The sequence below is a fragment of the Thermobia domestica genome, chromosome 10 (genome assembly GCF_964235325.1).
Source record: "Thermobia domestica chromosome 10, izTheDome1.hap1.1, whole genome shotgun sequence".
Taxonomy (NCBI): Eukaryota; Metazoa; Arthropoda; class Insecta; order Zygentoma; family Lepismatidae; genus Thermobia; species Thermobia domestica.
Genome location: NC_137463.1, coordinates 113,723,815 through 113,751,408, shown reverse-complemented (window position 1 = coordinate 113,751,408; position 27,594 = coordinate 113,723,815). Strand labels below are relative to the sequence as shown.

The 27,594-nt window shown below is 36.4% G+C and overlaps 1 protein-coding gene across 3 annotated transcripts in view; it reads right to left on the bottom strand.

Annotated features, from left to right (window-relative positions):
- Window positions 1-8,978: 8,978 nt before the first annotated feature.
- Window positions 8,979-27,594, bottom strand: part of LOC145662063 (uncharacterized) — a 209,491-nt gene continuing 190,875 nt past the window's right edge. For all 3 annotated transcript variants that reach the window (XM_081727398.1, XM_081727399.1, XM_081727400.1), the window contains 2 exons: window positions 26,355-26,441; window positions 8,979-9,142 (listed from right to left, as the gene is read on the bottom strand). In XM_081727398.1, coding sequence (XP_081583524.1) covers window positions 9,132-9,142; window positions 26,355-26,441 — 98 coding nt within the window. In that variant the 3' untranslated portion in view covers window positions 8,979-9,131. The remainder of the gene's footprint in view (window positions 9,143-26,354; window positions 26,442-27,594) is intronic.

Genomic DNA, 27,594 nt, shown 5'->3' with positions numbered 1-27,594 from the left:
ATAGTTATATGGTTATGTATAGGGGTCTATTTCCTATCATAAGACATGGGTATATTGGTGCACCCCTTGAAAAATTTGGGAGGGGTACCTTGCCCCACCCCTTCATTTTTAGAAATTGCCCATTTTACACATTTGATATAATAGTATAGGACCCTAATATATATTACTATAAATTTGGGTGGTCCACCTCGTTCCCTTTTAGGGGTACAAAATTGCCAAAATTTTAGTACAACCACGTGTTTGGACTTTTGACCTAATTTATCGCCTTTGATGAGGTGTTATTATCCTATATGGTTATATGGGCGTATACAGGGTTCATTACCTTTCATAAAACATGGGTATATTAATGCACCCCGGGAGAGGTACCTTGGCCCACCCCTTAAATTTTGGAAATTGCCCAATTTAAACATTTGGTATAATAGTATAGGACCCTAATATATATATTACTATAAACTCGTTCCCGTTTAGGGGTACAAAATTGCCAAAATATAAACGTAAGCAATACGTTGTACCACGTGTTTCGTTTTTTTTACCTAATTTATTCCATTGGATGAAGTCCTATTACCTTATATCGTTATATGGTCACGTATGGGGATTCATTTCCTATCATAAGACATAGGTACATTTGTGCACCCCGTTTAAAATTTTTGGGAGGGGTACTTTGGCCCACCCCTTTAATTTTGGAAATTGCCCCTTTTACATGTTTGGTATTATAGTATAGGACCCTAATATAGATTAGTATAAATTTGGATGATTCACCTCGTTTCCTTTCATGGGTACGAAATTGCCAAATTTTAGTACAACCACGTGTTTGGTTTTGGCTCAATTTATCCCCTTGGATGAGGTCCTATTACCTTATATGGTTATATGGCCATGTATGTATTGGTCCATTTCCTATTATAAGACATGTGTACATTGATGCACCCGAGGGAGGGGATTCGGTATCATAGTACATGCCTCAACATGTATCATGATAAATTTGGATGGTCCATCTTGTTCCCTTTCATGGGTAAAAAATTGCTAAAATATAAACATAAGCAATATGTTGTACCATGTGTTTGGTTTCTGGCCCAATTCTTCCCCTTTGATGATGTTCTATTACGTTATATGGTTATATGGACATGTATATGGGTTCATTTCCTATCATAAGACATGGGTACATTGACGCATACTTTAAAAATTTGGGAGGGGTATCTTGGCTCATCCACTCGGTTTTAGAAATTGTTTAATATAAGCATTTGGTATCATAGTACAGGACCTCAATATGTACCACTATAAATTTGGATGGTCCACATCGTTCCCTTTCATGGGTAAAGAACTACCAAAAATCAAATTTTGGAGGTTATTGACCCCTATTTAGCACGTTATATGGTTTATTACCTTCATATGTTTATGTTCCCTTTTAAATTTGGGAATTATCAAATAACAAAATTCGGTAAACGTTTTCTAGGACCCATTGGTGTCCCTCTTATGGCCAAATATTCAAAATTTAAAGGTTATTGACCGGCTTTATTATTGAATAAGTACAGGATTTATTACTTTTTTCATAAGACACAGGTGTGTTTGTGTACCAATCTTAAATTTTGGGAGGGGGTACATTTCTTATTGTCATATCAATAATTGGTAATTGTTCTTAGAATTGGGTGGTATCTCTTTCTTTGGGTAAATTATTGTCAAATATGAGTATGATCACGTGATCAGTTATTGACCTATGATGGGATTAGGAGCCCAGGACATTGGTACATTTAAACTTTATAGGATAATTTGAGAATGCGTCATTGGTATTGATTATTACAGCCAAATATAAACGTAAGCAATACGATGTACCACGTGATTGACCTTGATGAGGTAGTGTACAGGGATACATAGCTAACCTTATTGAATCTTATGACTCATAGTCTTAAGAAATACATGCTACAACACTGGCAAAGTTATTGTTGATGCAATTTGATTGGTGGATCACTATCTTTCGTGCAATCTGATTGGCTGATCACTATCTTTCGTGCAATCTGATTGGTTGCTGATGTTTAAATCTTTGCTGCATTCAGTTTTAAGTTTTGTTTAACATTTAAAAATCTTGGTTTCGTTCAACATTTTGCACTCACTGATAAATATGATCAAAACCGTTTATTTGTTAATCGAATAGTTAAAAACCGGATAAAGTTTGACGGTTAACCGTGAAACGTAAATTTTTTTGTTTGAAAGTTTTTGTTAAAAACTCTTGTTTCAAATTTGTTTGAATTTTTTGAAAACCGTTTATTTGTTAATCGAATAGTTAAAAACCGGATAAAGTTTGACGGTTAACCGTGAAACGTAAAATTTTTAGTTTGAATTTTTTGTTTGAAACTTTGCTTGAAAATTCTTGCTTTCAAATTTTTGTTTGAATTTTTGTTTCAGAATTTTGTTTGAAATTTCTTTGACAACTTTTGTTTCAAATTTTTTGTTTAAAAATTTTTCGTTTGAAATTTAGGGGTACAAAATTGTCAAAATATAAACGTAAGCAATACGTTGTACCACGTGTTTGGTCTTTTGGCCCAATTTATCCTCTTGGATGAGGTTCTATTACCTTATATGGTTATATGGTTATGTATAGGGGTCTATTCCCTATTATAAGACATAGGTACATTTGTGCACTCCTTTAAAAATTTGGGAGGGGTACTTTGGCCCACCCCTTAAATTTTAGAAATTGCTCATTTTATATATGTGGTATTATAGTACTGGACCCTAACATGTATTATGATAAATTTGGGTGGTCCACCTCGTTCCCTTTTAGGGGTACAAAATTGCCAAAATATAAACGTAAGCAATACGTTGTACCACGTGTTTGGTTTTGACCTAAGTTATCCCCTTGGATGAGATCCTATTACCTTATATGGTTATATGGTTATGTATAGGGGTCTATTCCCTATCATAAGACATAGGTACATTTGTGCACTCCTTTAAAAATTTGGGAGGGGTACCTTGGCCCACCCCTTAAATTTTAGAAATTGCTCATTTTATATATTTGGTATTATAGTACTGGACCCTAACATCTATTATGATAAATTTGGGTGGTCCACCTCGTTCCCTTTTAGGGGTACAAAATTGTCAAAATATAAACGTAAGCAATACGTTGTACCACGTGTTTGTTTTGGCTCAATTTATCCCCTTGGATGAGGTCCTATTACCTTATATGATTATATGGTTATGTATATTGGTCCATTCCCTATTATAAGACATGGGTATATTGATGCACCCTTTAAAAATTTGGGAGGGGTACCTTGGCCCACCCCTTAAATTTTGGAAATTGCTCATTTTATATATTTGGTATTATAGTATTGGACCCTAACATGTATTATGATAAATTTGGATGGTCCACCTCGTTCACTTCTAGGGCTACAAAATTGCCAAAATATAAACGTAAGCAATACGTTGTACCACGTGTTTGTTCTTTTGGCCCAATTTATCCTCTTGGATGAGGTTCTATTACCTTATATGGTTATGTATAGGGGTCTATTCCCTATCATAAGACATAGGTACATTTGTGCACTCCTTTAAAAATTTGGGAGGGGTACTTTGGCCCACCCCTTAAATTTTAGAAATTGCTCATTTTATATATGTGGTATTATAGTACTGGACCCTAACATGTATTATGATAAATTTGGGTGGTCCACCTCGTTCCCTTTTAGGGGTACAAAATTGCCAAAATATAAACGTAAGCAATACGTTGTACCACGTGTTTGGTTTTGACGTAAGTTATCCCCTTGGATGAGATCCTATTACCTTATATGGTTATATGGTTATGTATAGGGGTCTATTCCCTATCATAAGACATAGGTACATTTGTGCACTCCTTTAAAAATTTGGGAGGGGTACCTTGGCCCACCCCTTAAATTTTAGAAATTGCTCATTTTATATATGTGGTATTATAGTACTGGACCCTAACATCTATTATGATAAATTTGGGTGGTCCACCTCGTTCCCTTTTAGGGGTACAAAATTGTCAAAATATAAACGTAAGCAATACGTTGTACCACGTGTTTGTTTTGGCTCAATTTATCCCCTTGGATGAGGTCCTATTACCTTATATGATTATATGGTTATGTATATTGGTCCATTCCCTATTATAAGACATGGGTATATTGATGCACCCTTTAAAAATTTGGGAGGGGTACCTTGGCCCACCTCTTTATTTTGGAAATTGCCCAATTTAAACATTTGGTATAATAGTATAAGACCCTAATATATATATATTACTATAAATTTGGGTGGTCCACCTTGTTCCCTTTCATGGATAAAGAACTACCAAAAATCAAATTTCGGAGGTTATTGACTCCTATTTAATACGTTATATGGTTTATTATCTCTATATGTTTATGTTCTCTTTTAAATTTGGGAATTATAAAATAACATAATTTGGTAAACGTTTTCTAGGACCCATTGGTGTTCCTCTTATGGCCAAATATTCAAAATTTAAAGGTTATTAACCGGCTTTATTATTAAATGAGTACAGGATTTATTACTTTTTCATAAGACACAGGTGTATTTGTGTACCAATCTTAAATTTTGGGAGGGGTACATTTCTTATTGTCATACAACTGACCTGTGAAGAATGGCAAATATTATGTTCACGAATCGACCAAATGAACGATTATTTTCATGATGAGCTAAATGTGACCATAGTCAAATCATTAGGCTCAAATCATGAAGTGGTGATGCGTACAGTCCTCGAAGAGAAGATGGTGCTGTTACGTAAAAAGAGTACATTCCATGTCCCTCGCAACATGGTGTATCTAACACAAACGGAATGGAACAAATTCATCAGCGTATTTCAGTGTGTGAAACATGCAGTGGAAGTGTGCAACAAAACAAGTATATTCCTGAAAAAGTACTATTTTGAAAAATGTGTTATGCATATTGTACAACATGTATCTAGATATTGTGATGGTTGTCAACATCGTTCGTGGGTGCATACCTGTATTGATAAACAGTTTATTTGTGATCAAATGGACATTGAGTTTCCACCAATTGATATTGCATTAGACCTTAAAAGACTTCAACTGGAATTAAAATTATATGCTAAAGACAAACTAGTGCAAGAAGTTCAAAATACATTGTATCGACAATATCCAGAACCACTATCTGGTATGGATGTATGTGGAGTGTAATAAAATGATCCATTTCAATGAATTGTGTTTTTTCATTTCAAGTACAACCCTATGTTCTGACGTGTACTATTACACCACAATGTTGTCAAAGGTTTTAGTTCTAACAGTTCCGGTTCTTTACTAATGAGTGCACAAACTTTTAAAAATGTCAAACCAAAGTTTCAAACAAAAAATTTCAAACAAAACTTTCGAAACAAAAAAAATTAAACAAAAAATTTTAAAACAAAAAATTTCGAACAAAAAATTTTCAAACAAAATTTTGCAACAAAAAATTTCAAACAAAAAATTTGGAAACGAAAAATTTTAAACAAAAAATTTTAAACAAAATTTTCAAACAAAAAATTTTGAAACAAATTTCAAACAAAAACTTTTCAAACAAAAATTTCAAACGAAAAGTTTCAAACAAAATTTTGAAACAAAATTTTCAAACAAAAAATTTCGAAACAAAAATTTTTAAACTAAAAATATCAAACGAAAAAATGTCAAACCAAAGTTTCAAACTTTTTAAATGTTAAAACAAAACTGAATGCAGCAAAGATTTGAAAATCAGCAACCAATCAGATTGCACGAAAGATAGTGATCAGCCAATCAGATTGCACGAAAGATAGTGATCAACCAATCAAATTGCATCAACAATAACTTTGCCAGTGTTGTAGCATGTATTCCCTTAAGACTATGAGTCATAAGATTCAATAAGGTTAGCTATGTATCCCTGTACACTACCTCATCAAGGTCAATCACGTGGTACATCGTATTGCTTACGTTTATATTTGGCTGTAATAATCAATACCAATGACGCCTTCTCAAATTATCCTACAAAGTTTAAATGTACCAATGTCCTGGACTCCTAATCTCATCATAGGTCAATAACTGATCACGTGATCATAATGATTTACCCAATGAATGAGATACTATCCAATTTTAAGAACAATTACCAATTATTGATATGACAATAAGAAATGTACCCCTTCCAAAATTTAAGATTGGTACACAAATACACCTATGTCTTATGAAAAAGTAATAAATCCTGTACGCATTTAATAATAAAGCCGGTCAATAACCTTTAAATTTTGAATATTTGGCCATAAGAGGAACACCAATGGGTCCTAGAAAACGTTTACCGAATGTTGTTATTTGATAATTCCCAAATTTAAAAGAGAACATAAACATATAAAGGTAATAAACCATATAACGTGCTAAATAGGGGTCAATAACCTCCGAAATTTGATTTTTGGTAGTTCTTTACCCATGAAAGGGAACGATGTGGACCATCCAAATTTATAGTGGTACATATTGAAGACCTGTACGAAGATACCAAATGCTTATATTAAACAATTTCTAAAACTGAGTGGATGAGTCAAGATACCCCTCCCAAATTTTTAAAGGGTGCATCAATGTACTCATGTCTTATGATAGGAAATGAACCTATATACATGACCATATAAACATATACGGTAATAAGACCGCATCAAACGGGATAAATTGGGCCAAAAACCAAACACGTGATACAACATATTGCTTATCTTTATATTTTGGCATTTTTTTACTCATGAAAGGGAACAAGGTGGACCACCCAAATTTATCATGATACATATTGAGGTCATGTACTATGATAGCGAATGCTTAAATTGAAAAATTTCCAAAATTTAAGGGATTGGCTATGGTACCCCTCCCGGGGTGCATCAATGTACCTATGTCTTATGATAGAAAATGGACCCCTATACATGACCATATAATCATATTAGGTAATAGGACCTCATCCAAGTGAATAAATTAGGTGAAAAACGAAACACGTGGTTGTACTAAAATTTGGCAATTTCGTACCCATGAAAGGGAACGAGATGGACCACCCAAATTTATAGTAATATATATATATATATTAGGGTCTTATACTATTATACCAAATGTTTAAATTGGGCAATTTCCAAAATAAAGAGGTGGGCCAAGGTACCCCTCCCAAATTTTTAAAGGGGTGCACAAACGTACCTATGTCTTATGAAAGGTAATACACCCCTATACATAACCATATAACCATATAAGGTAATAGGATCTCATCCAAGGGGATAACTTAGGTCAAAAGACCAAACACGTGGTACAACGTATTGCTTACGTTTATATTTTGGCAATTTTGTACCCCTAAAAGGGAACGAGGTGGACCACCCAAATTTATCATAATACATGTTAGGGTCCAGTACTATAATACCACATATATAAAATGAGCAATTTCCAAAATTTAAGGGGTGGGCCAAAGTACCCCTCCCAAATTTTTAAAGGGGTGCACAAATGTACCTATGTCTTATGAAAGGTAATGGACCCCTATACATAACCATATAACCATATAAGGTAATAGGACCTCATCCAAGAGGATAAATTGGGCCAAAAGAACAAACACGTGGTACAACGTATTGCTTACGTTTATATTTTGGCAATTTGGTACCCCTAGAAGGGAACGAGGTGGACCACCCAAATTTATCTTGATACATATTAGGGTCCTGTACTATAATACCAAATGTTTAAATTGGACAATTTCCAAAATTTAAGGGGTGGGCCAAGGTACCCCTCCCAAATTTTTCAAGGGGTGCATTAATATACCCATGTCTTATGAAAGGGAATGGACCCCTGTATACGCCCATATAACTATATAGGGTAATAACACCTCATCCAAGGGGATAAATTAGGTCAAAAACCCCCGAAATTTGACTTTTTGGCAATTTTTTACCCATAAAAGGGAACGACATAGACACCCAATACTGATAGAGGTACATACTATAGTCCTAGGCTACCATACCAAATTTTTTAAATTTGGAAATTTCCAAAATTTAAGGGGGGTGGTCCTATGTACCCCTGCCAAAATTTAGGGGGTGGGCCAAGGTACCCCTGCCAAAATTTAGAGGGGGTGGTCCTAGGTACCCCTAGGTCATTGACCCCGGGCCAAGGTCATTGACCTTTGACCTATGACGTCACAAAGGTCGGGGTCAAAGTCCAAAGTTAGGCCAAGTCATGCAATTACTACTGTCATTTGGGAGTACTCCTTAAGTTTTGACATCAGTGTATAATAACATACTGATTTTGGTTTGGGAGACCCGGGTTCGATTTCCGGCGGGAGCTCCTGTGGTTCGGATTCCACGTTAATCAGTAGGTCCACGTCTCATATAGCCTCGCTGCTGAAAGGGACATTAAACTCAAAATCAACTCAACTCAATAATATACTGATGAATCTTTGAATTTCCACTTACATCAGGGATTCGCACATATCCCCCTTCTCCCAAAGCAAGATCTAAAATGGTGCTATTCTTTTAAAATACGGACAAAAGTATAGAAAACAATGGGATATGAATCCTGAATTTAAAGTAGACAGAATTGTTGGTGATTGATTACAGGTTAGCGTCCCTTTTAACAATGATGCTATATGAAACATGCATCTACAACTTAACATGAAATCCGAACTGCATGACCTCCTGCCAGGAATCGAACCCGGGTCTTCCGTGCCAAAAATGTATAAGCTAATCATACACCCACGAGATTTTGTCCTTATTGAAAACATGATAAGTCTTACATATTACATTTGAAAGATGAAAGCAGTTTATATAGGATAATGTTTAGCGAGTTTTCACACCAGATTGTACTCTTTTTGTCTCTCGTTTAGCAACCTTTTGGGTCAAATTTTTGGCAACATTGGTGTTTGTTGTAATTGTACTGTTTCATCGCAAGGGTTTCGCAGCTTTTAAAGCGCTTCGGACCAGGAAATCAATGGACACATAAGTTGCAACTTGTAGAGAAAGACATGTAGACCTGTTTAATTTTTACAATTTAATTTATTTAATACTGAATTACATTGCGTAGAATATTGCAAAATAAAGATTTTCTAACATAACAAAATTGAATATCCTGGAATATAGTATGTAGTAACATTTTTAGAAGAGCAATTCTAAATGTTCTTGTTCCAATCAGTGGCATACATCCTCGTTTATATGTTTTCGCCAATCATTCTTCACCTGTGACGACAAAAATGATATATAAATACAAAAATATAAAACAGAATAAATAATAATAATATTAATGTATTTATTAGATATGATAATTTAATTCATGGAACAGTTGCATAAGAAGCTTGTGTGATAATATAGTATATTTGGAACAACGTGAGTTTATGTATGTTTCAACTAATTATTCGTAAACCTCAATATAATATGATCTTAAGAGAGCTGTATTTAATTGATAGAGATCTATACAAAATTTGACGGACAGTTTTACCAGAAATTCGATTATCGAATTACATTACCTCTCTTTGTCATCTGAATTATCCGCCTGCATCTTTGACTGTTCTCCAAATTAAGACTTCTCTAAAAGATTTTGCCGAGAAAATCACTGATATCCAGAATAATTTCACAAAATGACCTAAAGCATTATTCAGAAAGTTTCAGGGGCGGTTTCTAGAGACATAAATATCTAAATGATTCAAGATATACAAGGAGAATACTTTGAAGGAAATAATGATTATCGCAAAGGTAGCTTGTATAGGTTTGTCCAGTTTGTACGTACATGAGGCAGATAAACTTTTAATATACTAATATTACCAGAAATTGTGATAATATTCAAGTATATTAAGAATACATAACCGTATTTACATATCCGTTCAGCTTAGAATATAATTGATTCGAATATGCGCCTTTTAAACTTCAAATTACAAGGTAGGTTAAGCTTAATATTTGTTATAATTACTTCACTAATGTTCATAAATATAATTAAAACTAGGTATTTTTGTGAATGTCTTACTGGAATGTCTTACTTTGTTATAATTACTTCACTAATATTCATAAATATAATTAGAATTATGTATTTTTGTGAATGTCTGTGAATCTGGAATGTCTTACTAAAATCACTTCGAATACATACGTAGACGAGTAAATTCATATTCAAATAATGATAATTATTTTATAAAATGTATATAAATTAACCTAATTAATGCTTTAACAAAGGTATGCCATTATTTTTATATTTCAGTTTTACGTCCTACGGTAGGCTGTGTAGGGTAAAGGAGACGCTGATGATGAAAGATGAATGAAATGGTGGAATGAAAAAGTGGGAGGAAACGTGAGGACACGCATACAATATTTGTCCAGAATGTCCACCACAAAATCCCCTTGGCGCGAGCTGGGATCAAACCAGAGATCCCACACACTACAGGTGAACGCTCTACCACTGAGCCGAGTTTGTCATTCCGATACGTTTGTTGAAAAATAATTAATTACTTTGCATTGCATTATTGTATTGTTGTCCTTGGACACTGAACCTTACACGGAAACATGCAATAATTAGGTGAACAAATGTGTCATTTCGGAGCTATAGCAAGGCAAAAATGGGTTGGAACGATACAGAAATGGTCATAATTCAAAGACGAAATGACAGATGACAGTCGGGTAAAAGAATATAATGTTTATTTGGAATGTAGATTTCCTTAATGTATAGGCAGCGAAAAAGTCCTTTCCGCTTGATGAAATTAGTTTCGTAAATACGTTCAGAATGAAAGGGCAATTTGAGTTCAGTTTTCAGTAAATTAAAAAGAATGTAATCTTCTGTACGTTCCAGCCATACCACCATTATTTCCAAAATAAATTTTACCAGACGGGAATAATTTTTGTTGTTGACTGTACACGTGGGTTCTGTGCTAGTTTTTTAAATTTCTGATCTATCATTTTTTGTTTTGTTCTAGGAGCTACCATGAATTTTCGTCTATGCTTCGAGGAATAGTCCTATTCTCGCTCCTGTTTTACATCCACTGGCACATTAATGGAATCAGGCTAAAAATAATTAACATCATACTTTGCTGGTTTCCAGCTTTCCCATTGGATGCATTGTTTTCTCAGTGTCAAGTCCAGGCTGTGATTATTACGTATTTGTGGACGCAAGTATGGCAAGTCTCAGCAACGGGCGAGAGAGTGGGAGAGATTAAGGGTTTCACTCGAGTGGAGACTGCGTTACCGTACACATTAGTGTACATATTTTTGGAAGCTTAGCTTCATCATTCATTCATTTCATCTTTTCATTTCGTCACACTGTTTCACTCGTTACCTACACCGTGACTTATGGCGTCCCAACCTGTCATTGGACAACATTCTGGCTTACCACCTATAGCACCGGAACCTTCTTGCTCATCCGGGAAACCGCTTAGACGACGTTGCTACTCTCTGGAAAGGATTTCTAGCAGTCAGGGTTCATCAGCTCGTCAACGCTCTCCTGTTGCATCCACAAAATTACCACCTGCTAAACGTCAACATAAGTTAAGCGATGCCAGCTCTGAGGCATCCATGATCATTGACATTCAGGATGACCACCAGTTTCCAAACCTGCCTCCTCCTAGTCGACCAACCATCCATTCTTTCTTGCTTCAGAACTTTGATCCAAAATTTTCAAATCCAAAGCTACTTTTAGTACAGATCACAAAATACATGCCTCGGGCGAACATCACTCAGATAGTCAAGAATAGGAATGGCATGATTATTAAGACGCCTGACCCGGAGTTTCTCCGTACGACACGGAACAAGTGCAGCTTTGAGATTTTTGGCTACAAATCCACCATGACAAAGCTTAGCGACCAACGCCCGAAACAGCCATCACCACCGAGGAAATCGCCAACATTGTCTGTCGTTATACGAGGGGTGGATCCAAGTTATAGTGACGAGGTCTTTGAAGAACTCAAACTGGAAGGGCACAATATCATAAAATGTATCCGAATCAAAAACGATCATGGGTTGACCTACATGGTGCGAGTTCTTACAAGCTCTCAACAGACTATCGATGAGTTACTCACCCATGGCGCCTATATCTATAAACAGCGCCATCGTGTCGAACCATCACGCACCTCCGCTCCTTTACCCCTTCGCTGTGAACGGTGTCAGGTATATGGTCAACACTCTACTTCCCAATGTAGAAATCCGTTCAAATGTGGTTACTGTTCAGCCCACATCCTACAAGAAGCTGTACAAATTTACAATCACCTCCAACCTGCTCCACGTGTCAGGATCATTCTCACCCGACATACAGTTACAAATGCCGATCTAAACCAGCTCCGGAACCAACAATACCAGAAACTGTGGCACCATTACGCATACCGGAACAAATCCAACCACCCGCCAATCCAGTCTTACAACAACCTGTAACTGTCCATCAGCTTCTCACCTTCCTTACTTTCTCGCTACAAAATATCCATCCATTCCTTCGAGATCACATCGCCCAACAAATTCAAACCGCGGCTAAAGCAATTTTCCACGCCAATATCTGCCCAATATATTCCGGCAATAATGTCGATTATCACTCAAATGCACTCGAAACCGAGGTTTAAGAGCTATCCTCTAGCCATCCATATTATTATTCACTGCATTATGGCGTTTTCTTTCTTGTTCTTAAACATCCGTTCTTTACCAAAGCATAAGCCGCTCTTCGAAGCACTTTTACTCGAAGAACAAATCCATGCCTTTATCCTTAATGAGACACATCTCACATCCCGATTGTCATTCCGCATACCTCGCTTCCAATTGTTACGTCAAGATAGCACTTTACCTGCTATGCGAGCCAACGGGGGAGTAGAGATTGGGTTTTCACCTTCTATTCCATTTCGGAGTCATTCTCCGGCTCTGCACAATCTTCCTGAATACCTTATCACATCATTATACTACAAGGAATTGTATGTGACTGTAGCAACCATATACATCCGTCCTGGGCACGATATTCCGTTCAGCTTCTTTCAGTATATCTCCAATATCTTCCGAACCTACATAATTATGGCAGATGTGAATCTACATAGCCGGACACATACGCAACGGGACCGTTTCCTCAATTACATCACCAGTCATACTACTGGAGTGACTCTGCCACTTCCAAAACCGACTCGTCCCACGAGTCAGACTACTCCAGATATAGTTATTGCTTCGAGCAACATATCACATCGTAGCTGTGTTAACGTTCTTGATCTTATTGGTAGCGATCATGCTCCAATCAAACTAGACATTCAGACCCGTGTAACTACCACTTCTCAGCCTTCTCCTCACCGTACTATCTATCGTTACGATAAAGCAAATTGGACTGCCTACAGATCGTATCTTCAGGATCATCTTCATCATTTACCTCCACCAACTGCAGAATCAGAACTTTCTGAAACTCTGGATGCTCTGGTCAATACTATGCATAACGCCACAGACAAATACATTCCTAAGTCAACAGTTTCGACTTTTCGCCCCTCTTTACAGCCTCACTACTTACCACTGATCAAACGGTCCCGACAGTTTTATAGAGATTATGCTGCCACTGGCAACCTTGACTCTCTTCATCATTACCGGCAGTTGCAACGAACGGTGCATAACTACCTTAAAGCTTACAAATTGCGATGCTGGGTCAAAGCTTGCAACAATCTCGGTTCACTTTCACACCCCACTCAATACTGGAAACGATTCCGGCATCTTACAGGTCGCAATACTCGCACAACATATCCTCTTATCGACAACAATACTCCGCTGCATACCGATACAGATAAGGCAAATGCGTTTGCAAGGTATCTCCAGGAGATCTTTACACCTCTTGCACCTGACTATCCCCATCGTTCGCATCCAGTCGACAAACTCAATCTGGATTCTCCTCATCTCCAGCCTAATGTTAATCACACTCTGCCCGACAACAATCCACTTACTGCACCAATCTCTATCTCTGACGTCACTTCAGTTGTAGCTCACAGACGTAACACAGCCCCTGGCATGGATTCTATTACATATAGACACATTAAAGAAAGTCCGTACGTAGTCTTATATCTGCTTTGTCACATCTTTACCTTTATTCTTCGCACTGGCTTTGTACCTGCTGACTGGAAAACTTCGAAAACTCTTATGTTTCTCAAACCACATAAACCTGTTGCTTCTGTTAGCTCATACCGTCCTATTCAACTAACATCGACCTTCAGTAAAATATTGGAACGGATCATTGTTAAACGTCTTCATTCATACTTGGCACATCATGACGTTATTCCACTCGAACAAGCTGGTTTCAGACCTTCTTTTAGTATTAATGACCAATTGTTTCGCCTCTCAAATTCCATATCTAAACATTTTAACACAGGCAAACCATCCTGCTTGGTCCTGTTTGATCTCGAGAAGGCATTCGACAAGGTCTGGCATCCCGCTCTCATCTATAAGCTCAAACAGCTTCGCCTGCCTATTGCTTATCTTCGATTCATCTTTAATTTTCTTAGCTGTCGACTGGCTTACGTCTGTATCAACACTAGTTTTTCATTTCCTATTTTTCTTCATTCTGGAGTTCCCCAAGGATCGGCTTTGTCGCCCTTACTATATATACTTTTCGTTTCTGATTTCCCAGCAATCCCAGATTCTGTTAAGCTCTTTCAGTATGCCGATGACACTGCACTTTTTGCCACAGGAAAAACATTTCATCAGCTCAATTTGGCTCTCCAGGATGCTATCAATGCCTTTGTTGATTGGTGCTCCCACTGGAGACTGGAAATAAACCCAGCAAAAACTCAATCTATTGTATTTCTTGCTCCGAAGCGTCGCTCCCGTGTACATCGCAACCCAACACTCTTGAACCTCACTGTACAAGATGTACCTTTAAAACCTACTCGCAGTGTCAAATATCTAGGAGTAACCTTCGATCGCCATCTAACCTGGACAGCACATCTGAAAGATATCTTCAAGAAGGCGTACTCTCGCCTCAATCTTCTGAAAAGTCTTGCTGGAACTACCTGGGGACTCCATACTCATACAATTCTGAACACATACAAAGTTTTTCTCCGCCCTATTCTCACGTACGGATTTACAGCTTGGATATCTGCTCCGACCTCATACTACGAGAAATTACTCATTCTGGAACGTCATGCCTTGCGAATCGCTTTTCGTATCAAATTGCCTAGTCCTACTCAAGATCTCTACCATAGACTTACATTTCCGCACATCTTATATCATCTAGAAACACTACGTACTAAATATATCACCCAGCGCTTGCACAACAATCATCCACTCCTTCAGCAAACTTTTGCCGACCACGCTCGAAGTACCTCCTCCGTTGCTGCTCTGTACCCTCCGCTCTCATTACTATTCACTTTGTACCGTTACACTCTGCCTCCAGACCACCCTGACGCCGTCTACTACGAGCCATACACTACAGCCGCTCATCTACCTCACATATGGCCATTATACGCACAGTAACACCTTCTGTACTAACAGGGCTCCTGTGTCTTCATTAATGCCTAGCGTCGCCCCTAGGCGAGAAGATAACCTGCATTTGTTCCACTAACAGAACCTATGTGTTGTGATGTGTTTCGCACTTCATTTCATCATCTCACATAATATCATTACCAGTTATTACTTCCTTCACTGAAGTATGTACCTACCTTACCTCATGTTTATGGTTAAATTCCATAAAGACCGTTACAGTATGTGCAATAAAGTTTTGGATCTACCCATATCCGCACCACTGATTCCTGCACATCGTACTACATTTTCTTGCATCTCTTCCTCTACAGAGGGCGTAACCCTCTTCGGGTAGTAGCTAGCGTGCGCTAGCTGGACAAAAAAAAATATAATTAACATGTTCTTTTATTCGGCCTTTATCCAATATTTCATTCTCGAGTTAGGATAATTTATTCCGACCACCAGTATTTAGCGGGCTATGGCTCAGAAATGACAAATTTCTGCACCAACATTGGTCTAAAATTTTCTCCATGCGTTCGTATGGGGACTCATTTCATAAATCTTTTTAGCATTGTTTCCGAACACCCGTTATTTCTGTTTCCATTTTTTTTCACTTAGAACACTCGAACACCGTTTATTTCTCACCTAGAGCGTGAGGCACTTGGTCAAAAAGGTGGCCCACTTTTTCAGGCCAGTCATCCTGAGCGAGGTTTTTCTAGACTTTCCTCATTCACACCTGCAGTGGCGTATTTAAGAGGATGCCTATCGGGCTCAAGCCCACCAGAAATAAATTTGTTATATGCAAAACTTCATTAGAATTTATCGTCACCCAAAAGGCAAAAGATAAATGCTTATTCACGTGCTATGCATAGCGTTCCCCGAAACAAAATCCTAAATACGCCACTGCACACCTGGCAAATTCTGGGATAGTAAATAATTTACAGGTCCTAGGCCCTTCGCGTTCTTCCTTCCTTACCAACTTCCCTGGATAATATGTCCTCCGAGGGACGTCATTTCTCTTACGTGACAGAGTTAGGGCTATAGGTGTTGTTAATGCCCAGAAACACCTACAGTGTGTGTGTGTGCTATAGGTGCTGCTAATGTATAAATAAATAATCACCTACAGTGTGTATTTTATTAAAAATAAGGCCTGAATGTGTCTTAGACACATGTAAGAGTGTATCAATTACAGAATACTCATACTAGTATTTTGAACGTGACTACTATTTCATTAGAATATCCTGACAAACATCTGTCGAGTTAAAATCGTCATTTACTAAAAATTAAATTAAAAATGTATTGATCGTTAATGCTTTTAAGTACTTCAAACACAACGTTAGTGCCTCCACCCACGAAAAATTATTAAGGAATTAAATTGGCGATATTCACTTGACTTCAAGCCAGGACCACCAACTTCTTTAAATATTGCCCAAAGTATACAAAAGTGGCGTCAATCGTTAATACTTCGTTAGTACTGATTAGTGCTTCAAGCACAAGTTAGTGCTCTCACTCACGTAAAGTTGTTAACGAATTAAAGTGGCAATATTCACTTGGGATCAAGGCAGAACCGCATTTTTTTTTTAATATTGTCCAAAGTAGAGATGCAAAAAAGCCGGCTTTTTTGAATCGGTGGTTTTTTTCACATAAAAAGCCGGCTTTTTAGGGAAAAAAAACGAGAATTTTGGAAATTTTGGCTTTTTTCATTTTCATGATTTTTCTATCTAAATAGCTTTCTTATAGTATATTCTATACTAGATAAGAATTCCATGACCTGAATGCCATATTTCGCTCTGAAATTCACCATCAAAATGAATGGAGCACATGTTTTACGAATTAAAGCTAACATGAAGAATGTAGTATTTGAGGGTAATTTTAGAGGCTATTTAACTTTATTTTAACTTTTGAGTTATCGACATTTTTTTCTTCTCTAGATCATTTTAGTTTGTCATCCGTGTTTCATTTCCATGAGCTTAGTACTCTAGCTTTTAGCGCAAAACTTATGTTTTTCTATATATCCGTCAAAGCGTACGTTTTTCAATATATCCGTCAAACCGTGCTTCCACATTTCTGTTATACTGTAGCTGTGGAACGATTTAGCAATAATTTTCCGGATACAACTTTCAATACTAATTTATAAGCTATAAATATTCAGTAGTGGATTTAGAAAAGTACTTTGGGAGGGTTTTCTCTGATTGTTTCATTTTCTAAAATGTCCTAATTTTATTTGTGAGGAGCTTGAAGTTTATGAGTACAGGCATAATTAATATTTCGTTTCGTTTATATATTTAGCGAAAATCTTCCGAATACAACCTTGAAGATCATTTTATACTGAGAATCAGTGGCGGATTTAGAAAAGTATTTTGAGAGAGTAAAATTTATGAGTAAAGGCATAACTAATAGATATTTCGTTTGTTTTAGACATTCCGTAATTTGGGGGAACAGGCTTCAGTCCGAAAGACAGCCCCCTAACCTTCGCAAACCTGTCACTGCTGGTAATTAGTAATAATAACAATTTAAAAACAAAAGCAAGGAAATCGGCCAACTTACAATACACGCACTATTTCTACTTCACAGATGGAATGAAGAAAAGCTTTGTCAGAATGGTCGAATGGTGGGTTGAATCCCGGACTTCCCGATAGAAGCGCAAAAGCTCCATTCAGTCACGTTTGTTGTGCAGTTGTATTTATCTTAAGTCAAATGTATTCCGTAGTCCTTTTTTTTTGTGGTGGTGGGGTTAAGGGGAGGAGAGTTTCGTAATGAATTGAAGGGTGTGAGCAAAGAACATGGTAACCAACAAATTTTCAATTGCTGAGTTTTGGAGCACCAGATAGACAGCAACGCACACCGCTTCTTTTAATCCTTCATGTATAGTCTTATGTGAAAAATCAGCTTTCCAACTTTCAAAATGGATTGTGCAGCAGAAAATCTCTAATTTCTTAAAATAGTAAAATTGTGGGTTACCATGTTCTTGCCTCACACCTTTCATATGTTGAATCCCTCGTGTTAAAAATTCAGAGAACTTGACTGAGTAAACCGTGATGGTAGTTATATAAAACTGTAGAATTTCAAGAATATACAGAACCAAAAGCTCTAGATATGCAGCCTTTAAGTGTATCATATAAATCTAAGTATTTCTCTTATGTTTTATTTTAATTTTATTTTGTTCCAAAAAGAGGGTATGGTATATTTTGAAGTAAAAATACTACATAGAATTTTGCTAGTTATTTGTGTATTTTTTAAAAGAAGTATTTACTTTTAGGTTTGGCTGGTTCACATCAGTTGTTTATTCTTTTTTAAAAAATAAACAACTGGTTTAAACTTAAAAAAAATAGGAAGAACGATAAATGCGAATCGTGTGAACTTCATAGTGACGTTTCCACACATCAAACCATCTGCATTAGTTTTATTTCCTTTTCACCTTTTAATCAAGGTGTCCCGTGTTCAATTCTCAGTCGAACCACTACCCTTCTTTCATGCGTAAACAAAGTAGCGGTTCGGATGTCACTTTAAGTGAAAGTCATCTCCTTGAAAACCTAGGCATTACATAAGTATGTTAAGCCTGAACATACGAAACGAAACCAAATTGTATATTTCTGCATGCCTGAATGTCTGTTTTATAAAGAAGACAAGGTTGCTTGAATATATTGATAGAAATTGGCAAAATTTATCGATTGCCTACGTAGCTTCCAACATTAGTTTGGATTGGACTTTCAATGATATCTACATACTAAATTTGTAATTTAATACCTCAGTTTTAGCGTACTGATTATGATACGTTGACCTTTAAATTTTACATGCAAAGCAATAACAGGATTTTTCCGTTATTGTTTTACATTTAGAATAATGACGGGATTTTCCCGATGGCTTGGGCGGGAGTTGCCCAATTTAAGAAATTTACTGGCCGGACTTCTTTAAGTTTGTGTGACCTCTTCCAGCATAACCCCGTTGTTGCATAATAACACCAAGGCGAAACAAACTTATTTCTGTCAATATATAATATAAATACATGAAGCAAAAATACCTAAATCCAATAAACCTGGTTTAAACCAAAAAAAACTAGTTTAAACTCCCCCTAAACAACGTTTTTTTTGGCATTTTCAAAAACAACCATGGTTCTTGCCAACCATGCTTACTTTTGTATATAGGAGGTTAAAAAATCTTATTATATACATTGGTTAATCCTTTGCAATTCATAATGTAAATATGTTGAGAAGTAAAATTGTTTGAAATATCTTTTCGGAATTCATGGTTTATTTTCGAGGTTTTATATTATTATCGACATCAACCACTAATTAAATGGCTTTTTGTGTTATAGAGAAGCGAAACAAAATCTGCTTAATGAATTTAAAGCATAATTTTGAAAAAAGCCCAAAATTTCCCAAGCAAAAAAGCGAAGCAGAAAAAACCGAGTTTTTTTCCAAAAAAGCCTGTTTTTTTCCGAGCCCTTGCATCTCTAGTCCAAAGTATACAAAAGTAGTGTCAATCGTTAGTGCATCGTTACTACTGGTTAGTGCTTCAAGCACGATAGTGCTCTCATCCACGTAAAATTATTAAGGAATTAAAGTGGCGATGTTCACTTGACCTCAAGCCAGAATCGCCACTTTTTAAATATTGTCCAAAGTGTACAAAAATAGTGTCAATCGTTAGTGCTAGTTAGTGCTTCAAGTACAAAGTTAGCGCTCTTACCCATGTAAAGATATTGACAAAGTAAAGTGGCGATATTCGCTTGATAACAAGCCAGAATCACCACCTTTTTTAAATATTGTCCAAAGTATGCAAAAGTAGTGCCAATCGTTAGTGCTTCAAGCACAACGATAGTTTTCTCACCACATAAATTTATTAATGAACTAAAGTGACAATATTGAAATAATGCCAAGCCAGAATTGTAACTAGGAACATTCTCGTTGCAGGCTAGAGACATTGTTCTTAGAATAATCTGCGTGAAGTTGGTCCCTCCTAGGAATGATTTCTTCTAGTGCAATCGTTAGTGTTTCGTTAGTGCTTCGTTTAGCACCAACTCCCAACATTTGTGCTTCAATAGTTTGGAGGCTAGAAGAAAAAAACTTTGGAGAACTAACTTTACACCCTTTAATTTTCCTTGCTCGTAAATGAGAAAAATGCATGTTCAAACCAAAATAAGTAATTTTTACTCATATTTGAGGAAAAATGTCTAATTATTTTCAAACATGTTTACATTTGTGAGCTCTAGGCAAATTTTCAGGTTCCCATTTATGAGATTTTCCCATTTCTTAAAAATGAGAATAGAATAGTGCATGATTTGCAATATCATAGATGATTAAAACGTTACGGTAACAATCTTACCGAAATAATATTACTATGGTTTACTAGGGTGTAATATTGCTAGGGCTTAATATACTACACAGGAAATGATATAAAGCATTTCAGTTGTAGCAGAAATGGATGGGTATGAGTATGCAGTATTATGATGCGGCTGAAGCGGCGTATGAATACATTTCATGTGACAACGGCGAGAAGGTGAATTGTAAACATACTACCATAGAGTAAAAGATAATGTAATACACTCGTTAGGGTGTAGAACGTTGACCCTCCCCCCCCCCTCATATAGATTATATAGGCTATGGTAGTCAAGTTGGCTCCTTTATGTATCAAAGCTCAGTAGTCAATTCACCTAATAACCAGTGCAGCAATAACAAGTAAAGGCGTGTTAGAGCCCTGTAGGGCACGTTCTTTTCTATATTGCAATAGAATGGATAGGTATTGTACACTACATATATCATTGTTTCACACGCTTTGCCATTCGTTATAAGGAAACGCATTAGTACGGAAACTAAGAACACATAAGTCATCTGTGTAGTTAGAAACAGTGTGATTTATTATTATAGAATTGTAATGCAAAGGTACTTTGTACTGATCACCTGGCATAGATTCGCGCCTCGTTTTTTCACCACCAATAATCGTTTTAATGACACACATTTGCAGGTTATTTGTGGCATAGTACTGTACGCATTTGCTCTTAATTTAACGAAGGGGTTGCGGTAGCTTAGTGGTAGAGAGTTCACCTCTGGTGCGGGAGGCCCTTGCTTTGATCCCAGCTCGAGACAAGTGGGCTTTGTAGTGGATAAACACAGTGTGCGTGTTTTTTTGGGGGGTTCTCCCATTTCTTCCCATTTTCTTCATTTTACTATCTCTTTCATTCTCATCATCATAGTTTCCTTTAGCCTACCCGACACAACTGTGGGATGTAAAACTCAAACATTTCATTTCACTTTAAAAATTTAACGATTTTGCTCCAAGGCTAAGGGAGACAGTATTGAGATAGATAATAATGGTGTAATAAAAATGTGGACGTACGTTTCTTGGCAGTTTTAGCATGGGTTTATGGCCTTGCTTCCAATCTGAATTGTGTCCTTAGCAGTGGAGTTTCAGCATATTTATGAGGGTCAGAAAGTATAGCATGTCTCTGCCGTAATAAAGATGGTGGAAGGTAAGGAGGTGAGTCCTGGGTCTCCGGACCTTCCCCGAAATCGCTACTTTTATGAAAATGTTATCTAATTCTAGGAGCTATTTAACATATTTTAATAAATTTGTCCTCGTATTGAATTTGGGCCCCCTCCGAAATAAATTCTGCGTACGTTCCTTGTAGGAGGAAACTGGAGAATCCTGGAAAAGCCCACGAACACGGTGTTTTCTCATATAAGCAACTTGTTTATGGAGAAAAGTAGGCATATTGGACCCCGATGACTCAGTGGTAGAACTCGCCTCCCATGCATGGGGTCCCTGGTTTGATTCCAGCTCCGCCAAGTGGACTGTGTGAGTAAACACCATGTGTTTTCTTGAGATATTCTTACTTTCTTCATTACACCATTTTCGCTCATTATCATCATAACACATCTCCCTGAGCTTTGTAGCATAATCGTGGGACGTTACACTCTAGCAGAAATTGTTGCCGTTAGGCTAAAGTAGACAGATAATTCTTGAATCTGAATTATCAAGAAGTTAGTATAGTGTTGGAGGAAACGGGAAAATCTTAAGTAAACCCATGTCGATAAAAAAGAAAAGTCTTGAGGAAGTGGACAATGATAAACGAAAATGTTCAATTGTCTGATGCAGTAGGAATAAGTAAAACATTCAAAATACAAGTCATCGTGGTCTTCGTGGAATTTTCTTGTGTTGAAATGAAGATTTAAATGTGTTATATTTTAAACAATATAATTCTAGATGTTTATTTAATATAAATTCTGTATGTACTAATAGTCTGATTTTTTTTTTTTTTGCATATTTATATTGTTTCTGCCCTTTCCCTTCTCCTTCTCGTATTTGATAATCCAATTTCTGTGCACCGTTTCTCGCATTTGCAAAAGACATTTCTCATATATTTTTGAGAAATGTTTCTCTAAATTAGGGTTATATGTCTCATTTCCTCAAATGTTACTTTCTCTATTTTAAGAAAAAATGCATTTTTCTCAAATTTGAGAAAGTATTTGCACCCTCAGAAATGAGACATAATTCCTCGCATTTGAGTCAGTGTTTCTCAAAATGATTTGAAAAAATCGAAATCTCACTTTTAAGAATGTATTACTCGGTGCACAGATAAGAAACGGATGTTCTCAAATACGATGATTTTTTTTTTTTTGAATTTTAGAAACCAGTTTTAACAGTGTACGTTAGCCTCCAAAGAAAGCACTAACGATGGAACCTAGTGCAATGCTTAGTGTATCGTTAGTACTTCCAGGAAACTAATAGTTTCGTTAGTGCTTCAATATTAGTGTATGTCTGGCCAATTATGTGTCACGAAACTTCTATAAGAAATACATGAAAAATTTTCATTAGGTCAAATCCTCGCCAAATTCAAAAGCAGTAATGATCTCTTCTAGCACAATCGTTACTGCTTCTTAAAGCATCAATTCCCAATATTAGTGCTTCAATAACTTGGACTTTAGAACAACAACAACAAAAAAAAAAAGTGTGAACTTCACGTTACCCCTCCCCAGAAAGCACTAACGATAAAACCTAGGGCAATCGAGAGTACATCAATATTGCTTCTCGAAAACACTAATACTTTTGTTAGTGCTTCAGTATTAGCGTAGATATGTCTAGTTAAAATGCCACGAAACTCCCATAAAAATACATGGAGATTTTTTTCATTTGGTCAAATTCTCGCCAACTTCAAATGCGCGACATTGTTCTTAGAATAATCTCCGTGAAGTTGGTCCCTCATAGGAATGATCTTTTCTAGTGCAATCGTTAGTGCTTCGTTAGTGCTTCTTAGAGCACTAACTCCCGACATTAGTGCTTCAATAGTTTGGTCTGTAAAACCAAAAAACTTTGGAGGGGCTAACCTTACGTTAGTCATCATAAAGCACTAGCGATGAAACCTTGTGCAATCAGTACTGCAAAATTCGTGCTTCTAGAAAACACTACTAGTTTCGATAATGTTTCACTATTAGAGTAGATATGATTTATTATATGTCACGAAACTCCTATAAGAAGTAGATGGGGAATTTTTCATTGAATCAGTAGAGATGATAAAACTTTCACGCTAGCCCCTTCTCACAAGAGCATTCACGATGAGAAACACTAATGTTCGGAGTTGATATACTAGCAGGCATTAACGAATCACTAAGGATTACACTATAATTGACCATTAGTGCGTTTAAATTTGGCGGGAATTTTACAAAATGAAAAATTTCCCATGTATCGCTTGTAGGAGTTTCGTGACATATAACTTGCTATATCTACAATAATAGTGAAGCAGTAAAGAAACTATTAGTGTTTTCTAGAAGCACTAATGAAGCACTATCGATTGCATAAGGTTTCATTATAGTTGTATTACTTGTTTCCTCCCTATCCAAAATCGCTCAAGTTTTTCGCTCATAACAAAAAAGTTGATACGATTGATCTTCCTAGATTTGAAATTTGGATTCTGTGTAACAAAGTACATCGAATCCATACCCTGGATCCCGGCGCACAGAACTTTTATTTGTGTGTGTGTGTGTGTGGCTGTGTAATCAAAATCGAAAACCCTAATAATAAAATTAAAGTGCATGTTTGCCCATTTTACCAATCGTTTGTTTTATTTTTAAATACATAGTCAGTAAGATGATATTAAAGAGAGCAAAACAGAATGTTTTCTTTAGTCTATTGTTCTCGTTTACATATTATTTTTGACAATTTAGCCTATTGTTCTCGTTTACATATTCACAATTGTTTCGTAAAGTTTGTTACCTGATATGGGACAAGGAACTGTAGGAGTGTTTTGAATAGCTGAAATGGTACAGTGACGATGTTATTAACGATTTCTTCATATTTATATTTAATTCCATTTGTTGAACAAATTTAAGATCAAATCTTTTGAAACATCCTTGTTTCAACTCTTTACATTAGTAACCTAGAAGAGTGAATCATAAGTAGTGTAATATTACACAACCCAAGCATCATGCTAGTGCTACGCTGTGATTGACTGCAATTACATGCTCGAACTGGCCCAAGGGGTAGTGGGGCAAGAGGATTATTTAACTCAGAGCTACTACTCAGAGGCTGACCATTTTCAATAAGTTCTTAGTGACAGTGAAGACTAGTGGGCAATAACGCCTAATTGGCAGGGGTAAAGTGAAGGGAACACGGGGGAATACCGTTCCCTCACTTCCAGAAAATATTTATGGCGTCCCTAAACTTTCTAAAAATACAATGGGCAAAGACAGACACGGGGAACGGGGTGACGTCATGCGTCCCCCTACCGTTTCAGATTCACTTATACTTCTGCTGATATGTGAATGAACTATATGAGTTAAAACTCGGGCAAACGCTACGGCAGCAAGGGGAAGATGCAGTAAACCACAGCAGGTTGTAAAAATACTGAAGATCAGCCAAGGCCCACCCTTCTCAGGGTAACAGATTTTAAGACCATACGACACACCAACTGAGGAACATCCCTCCACCAGCACACGATGATTGTCAAATGAGCTCGGCACATTCAAGTCCACTGTAGTGCAACACCTTCAAGACCTCACGTAAACCATCACAACCTGCTCTATTATGTCACATGAGTTGACCCCAGATCAGGCTCAGAGAAGAGCAGATGTTTGCCGACAACTACTGAAAAATCCACGTAAGTCGTTTTCTCTGTGACACAAAGTGTTTCTTTTTCGAAATTCAAATGCGAAAGCAGTGGTTGAGCAGGGCCTACTTCCAGAACCGATTTTTCAAAACGGTCGTTACGAACATAAAATTCATGCTTTGTGTGCATGGAACTACGAAGGAGTTCATTCCGAAGGGTCGTACGTCAATTCTATACTTTATTTTGAACACTTAAAGCGGATGTATGCTGTATTCCGCCAAGATATCCTGCATTGGTGAACCGAAATAATACTGCTACAATAAAATATCACAAAACCACGGTGAGCTATTAAAACGCAACAAGAATTCCAAGAACTTCATGGAGATAATGGAAAGAGCAGTGACTGACTTGTTTGCTTCTTAGGACAAGACATGGAATTAAGGAACTGGCAGGAAGAGGGTGTAGAGAGACCAACACAAAGGTCTATACTTTGAATGTTAACCTGCTTCAATTGTGCTGTATTAAATACAACTATGTTGGGTACAAAAATATTGTAAAACTTATGACTCTGCTTTGTAAAATTTTTATATGAATTAGTTATAAAGTGTAAGATATTTTTAAATTCCGTTTAGAATAAATTAAATGATAGTCTATTTATTTTATTGTTTTTCAGATGCTATTAAATATTTTTGTTCGATCCATGAAATAGTGTGCACAAATAGTTTTATACTGAGATCTAACATTTCATCGAGTACATAACATTTTGAGAAATACGATTACAGTTTTTAACTTGATGATTTCTTGTGTCTTGTAAATCTTTAAATCTTTAACCAGTTGTTTCTTATTCCTCACTATGGGCATATGGACTAGTCTTATTATCCATAAATAAGGTTGTAAATACTTTACAGATTTATGTATAGGAAAGACCGAGCAATATTACGTAATATTTCTATTTAGAAAGATTAGCTAGATTACCTTTATTATCCAAAACATTCACATCCACTGCTGTCGAGTTTGGGAGTAGAAGGGAGGTCAATCCACGCTTTGGACTGTCTGTTGTTCCTAAATAAAATAGTTTCGAAAAGTCAGTAAGTTTAATACAAAGTAAGATCAAGGTATGTCTTCCTGAATCCTAAATATAAATTCTTCTTTCGAAGTGATAGTAGAACTTGATGTGAATATGTATTAATATGCAATTTTGAAAATAAGTACATTGTAACACACTATAAGATATCCATAGTTCAGTTTCATTTTAGTTCAGTTTCATACAACAGTTTCGGAGGTAAACGATCACACAGACCAGTGATATGCTGTTACCCCTTATACTACTATTTTTACTAAGTCTACAATCCTATTTATTCATGCAAAATCTACATCTACATTACGATAAAATTTTCGGTAGAAGTGGTCTAACATCACATTTAATTGTCTCTGTAACAACAGAAAACGCAATTTCCCGCAAATGTGTTGCAACATTATCAAAACATAGTGATGTTTTTATAAATTTAGAACACTACAGTTTGAAACTTCCTGATAAAAATAGATATTCACACATACAAATAAATAACTGTTGTTTCCAGAGCGGATTCACGATAATACTTAGGCTTGCAATCACAATTCATTACATTTAAAATGATCTATGATTAAGAATAACACGTTAACTAATTGACGGAGGGTCATACATCAAAATCTCACCTTTTCAGACATAAAGAAAGAAATATAATTCCATAGAGAAGAAGAAAAGTTAAATATGCAATACTTGGTCAATAATTGTACATAATTATTGTCTGGAATAATTGACGAGTTATTACATATTCAATTGCTTTTCTGGCTAGGTAATTATTATTTCTTTCTTTATGTCTGAAAAAGTGAGAGTTTAAGATACGACCCTTCGTCAAATCTCCAAATTCTATAGATGACTCAGCAGTTTAATAGAAGAAAACATCTCTGGGGAAAGGGATCACTTGTTGGAGTGGAAATCATATGACTACGTAGTAGTTAACATTGTGTCATTTGTTTCCTTGGTATTTGCTCGTCTGCTACTACTCTCTTTCTCCACGAAAATTTCCTTTGTCTTTCATTTGCATTTGGGATTTTCAGAGCACAAGAGAGTCAAGTCTAATTACCCAATTTACCAATTACCAAGAGTAAGAGGAATAAAGACATAAAGTGTGTACTGTACGCTTCAATACATGAAAAAGTTAACACTGTATCT